The following is a 4,572-nucleotide window of genomic DNA, read 5'->3' on the forward strand; positions in this document are numbered from 1 at the left end:
CTCTTTACTCCTCCCTCTCCTTCCTTACGTCCCTCCTCCTTTCCTGTATTACAACTTTCCCTGTCTCAGTCCCCTCCCGCTCCCTCTCTCACCCAACCTCCCTCTTGTACCCATCCCTCTCCCTTGCGCCCCCCCCCCCTTCATGTATCTTCATCCTATACAAAACATATATTCCAACAACCATTGATAATGATGAGGTGTTCTGCCTGTTTACCTATACTGGATACATAAAACACGTACACTCTAGACACGGGTACATAACATACCCCCCATAGTTGATACTGTCGTTATCTACGTGGAAACCAATTCGTTTCAAAGGCTAAACTTTCCATAACAAAATTGCGATTTGGGCATTCAGCGAAACGCTATTATTTCCACCACTTGAATTATTCATGAGAGAAACGAGAATGTGCAGTACAAGAGATGGGGAGTGTTCACAGTTCTGCGCTGTTAACCCTTCGTACGCAGTATTTACACCTGCTTCACAGGTAAACCTAGTTATCTCTATATGACGGTCTCTTTATACTTAGTTATAATAAAAATATAATAAAAAGCCCTGTATGCACGATAAAAGCATAATTTAAAAAACTTGTTTAAAAGCAGGATTGTTTTAAAGCCCTATCTACGATATGTGTTTGTCGAGTATTGAAGTGCAGCTTTTTGACACACAAAAAAAAATTTGTGTTTGTCCATGAAATGCGAAATTTAACAAGAGCACGTGTTTAATTTATGTATATGATGTAGACGAACAATGTTTACCGAGTCAGATGTCATCTTCAGATATATGTCGGTGAAGTTGTTACCTATACTGAAAACAGTAAATGATATACACCCCTCACGAAATGTCGATAAGATTGAAAAGCAACAGGAAGTGAAAAAGACGACAAAACAAAAGTAAGAGCAACATGAACTCCCTCAAAACCCGGAAGTGTAAGCGTCTCCTCCGCCACATAGGGCAACCATCCTGACATGTTCTGTCCAATCGAACCAAGTACTGTAGATCGGGAAATTGCCGCCGCAGCTCAACTTTCGCAGTGTTCTGCCTATGTATTGAGGCCGATTTTGTTCATTCGGAACTACAGAAGCCGGTACGGGCCACAGAGAAATCAAATGTTCTGTCGTAATAACGACATACGACTTATTATCTCGCAATAACGACTTACTATCTAAGACGTAACGACTTAGCTATATAGTTATTTCGAGATAGTAAGTCGTTATTACGACATAGCATTTTTTTCTCGGTGGCCCGTACAGGCTTCCGTAATAAACAACAGTGGCGAAATTAACACCGGACGAATAAGGATTTCACCATCGTATGGCGAGAGGTTCCTGGTATACATTATATAGGCTACCAAAAGTACAGTGAGTCATATAAGGACGGGTGTCTAGGGAAACACCGCCGGGAAGAGAAAGAGTAGAAAGACAACAAACGAAAAACCTCCAAGGTGTTGCAATAGGGAGAGCTGAGCATTTTTTGTCACCAAAAGAAAAACTCCTGAAGCTGCAGTGGTCTCCACATTAGTCGCCTCTCCCGATCATACATTGGGTTACAGCACACTCAGACGAGACAAGTAGACTCATTAACGGTATTATGACGGGCGATAATGCAAACAGAATATATAGCAAACATGTTGCATTACTTTCATACAGATACAATAATATAACGTGTAGCTAAATTACTCAATATGCAATTCCGAAACTGCGAAAATAAAGCCCACGCAAAAACGACCCGTTTTACAGTATAACATCATTATAAGGATTGACGGAGTTTTATATTCATACCTATATAAAGCTCCTCGGTTACATCAATATTGCATGAAGCTCGCCTAACACGTACATATATTAACTACTGTAATTCATATTTATGTTGTATGGTTCGCTCCTATCAGCCAAGCAGCAAGCTATGTAATAGTACAAAAGTCAACAAAAAAAACAGGAAGACTTAATGATTGAAAATGGCCGTTTTTATTAAAACGCCATTACATAAAAAATACATGCATTGAACACCCTCCTGAGAAGGTGCATTTCATAATCAAATGCAATGCCATTCTCCGTGTGACTACAGTAGGTGAGGGAACAAAAAACGCCACCTTGCACATTGAGCCCTTTCATTGATAGTTTACCACACCAATGAAATGTCTGAATGATGCAACCCCCGACCAATCAATATTTGTATCCAAATATAACTGCCCTCTAATATTTGCGTTTTGAAGTAACTGTGTGGCCAGTACTAATTGTTTTAATTTCGATTTAAATGTCAAGGTCAACATGTGAAACTAAAGATCAAATAAATTTCACACAACATCGCATCACCTGACAAAATTCTCCTTATATTTATGAATTTATTTCAGTTTTTCAAACTTCAAACACAAGAAAAGTATTCTATATTTTGAATTATTCCAATATTAACCTCACAAGTGTACGATATTCTGAGTGGACGTTTCCTATCCAGAGAGATGGGTCCTTTATATGTGTACGACGTCCTCTGAGTTGTATGTCAACGGTCAAAGGGTCGCAGATGAAAGAAATCCTTTCAATACAGGAATTTACCTTATCTTAACAACAACTCCACAACTTAACGGTCTTAACGGCGATACGTCTCAAACTGGCTACTTCCATGTTGGGTACGTGATGTGATCTGGGCATCTACATAACATCATACAGAAATACAGGACTCTAATATTTGTCATGAAACTGTTACTCATGAAATACGAAATTTAACCATTATACATTACATAAAACACCTGTTTACATATGTTTATTGGTCGTTTGACCTAGACGGGTCAAATGGTTGTCAGTAATGATGATACATCCGTATTATAGGATATCTGGATTAAAATGTCCCTATTAAGAGATCTCCGTTTGGAGAGATATGTGGACTAAGAGATATCCGGATTAAAATGTCCCTCTTAAGATATATTCTTATTGAGAGCTATGCTGATAAAGAGATATCCGTATTGAGACCTATGCGGATTAAGAGATATCCGGATTAAATAAAGATATCACAAGTAAACGTTGGGAATGGAGGAATGTCAGCCCATTGGGTATAGAAACCCCGCACGAGACAAACGGTCTTAATAAAAGATTAAATGTTCCTAATATCACAGAGTAACTAGCGACATATCATATTTTCACGTACACTACTAATAAAATATAATTTTCCTATCATCACTTCGTGACGTCATAACACGCAATCCCACTCTAGGGTGAGATATGTTTGACAGTTGTGAAAACAGGACGTATTACATGTTAATAAGATCACAGTAAAGAGGCCCATCGACAAGCATGGTATACTTACTGCAAACAGGTGACACATGGTAACCGCGAGGCCGATAGACAACGGGAAGGAACCGCCAAGATCCTTACGTTTTTTGTCACATGTCGCAAAAATGGTAAAAATGAGGATAAAGGTGATAAAAAATTCAATTCCAAACGCTCTGCCACCATCTACGTCATTGTGTGGCACGGTGGCCCCCAAAGTGTCCTGGCGGCTGGGAGGTGTCATCCCCTTCAACAAGCCCGCTCCAATTATTGCTCCAAGACATTGGACCACAATGTAGAGAACGCCGCGCGCAAGACTTATTTGGCGCGTGATGAAGAATGCACACGTGACAGCCGGGTTTATATGTCCCCCACTTACATGTCCGATGCTCCATACAATAGTGGCTACACTAAGTCCGAAACAGAATGCGATCTGGACCACTTTGTTGTCAGCATCCCAAGCTACACACGAGCCACATCCTACCATCACCAGTAGCAACGTTCCGAGAAACTCGGCACCAACCGCCTTCCAAAACCTCAAAGATCTCAAATCATCGATGCTAGTGATCATTCTGTACCTTCTGACCCAGTGGTTCGCAGGAACAGAGTCACGGCTATACTTCTTCTTGTGAGAAGTGGACTCCGGCATAGGCTAATCTTCACGTAATAAACTGGGTAAATACTCCACCGATACCAGTCGTGTTAGTGCTGTCTATAGCTCCAATCACTGATTGCTACGATCATCAAATTGTCCTTGTTCCTAAGAGTAGAGCCGCCTCCTACTGCCGGTAGCATGTCCCGTCAAAGTTGTAAATGTAGGTTATATTGGTTGTGATAACACTGTAAGTGTCTCTCTACCATTATATAAACGTTACCCTATCGTAGTGTACCTGTATAACCAGGGTAAGGACAGCCTACCTGTACACGAAATGATAGCTGATATGTCAGCGAGTTACTACTATACGCTACAAACACAGAATTGCAAGCTTGAAAACCATGCCTATCTAGATCCCCTAGGGACTTAGTGGCCATCAGCAGCACAGACATCTACATCCAATTCTACTGATGACCGCGAGGGACGCCAACATATATAGCACGTGGACCGTCAATTAATGGACCAGCTGGGCCCAATTGTAATTACGTTTCCATCTGACGATTGAAAAAAAGTATATTATCAAAAACGCGACTGGATAGTTATTGTCAAAATCTATAGCTTTTTCCGAGACTGTATGGTACCCAATCCAGACGAATCACGATGCTATTTTTCAGGAAATGAAATGTATATTTTGAATATTGGTCACACGCTGGTTA

General features: G+C 40.5%; 1 protein-coding gene across 8 annotated transcripts in view; it reads right to left on the reverse strand.

Moving 5' to 3' along the window:
- The window catches only part of LOC110441783 (aquaporin-4-like), a 23,073-nt gene extending 18,840 nt beyond the window's left edge, over positions 1-4,233 (reverse strand). For all 8 annotated transcript variants that reach the window (XR_002461921.1, XR_002461922.1, XR_002461927.1 and 5 more), the window contains exon 1: positions 3,299-4,233. Coding sequence is in view for 1 of the 8 variants with exons in the window: in XM_021485034.1 (XP_021340709.1) it covers positions 3,299-3,910 (612 nt within the window). In the remaining 7 variants the exon portion in view is untranslated. The remainder of the gene's footprint in view (positions 1-3,298) is intronic.
- Between the last annotated feature and the right edge of the window lie 339 nt (positions 4,234-4,572).

This window comes from Mizuhopecten yessoensis, unplaced genomic scaffold (assembly GCF_002113885.1).
Source record: "Mizuhopecten yessoensis strain PY_sf001 unplaced genomic scaffold, ASM211388v2 scaffold716129, whole genome shotgun sequence".
Lineage (NCBI taxonomy): Eukaryota > Metazoa > Mollusca > Bivalvia > Pectinida > Pectinidae > Mizuhopecten > Mizuhopecten yessoensis.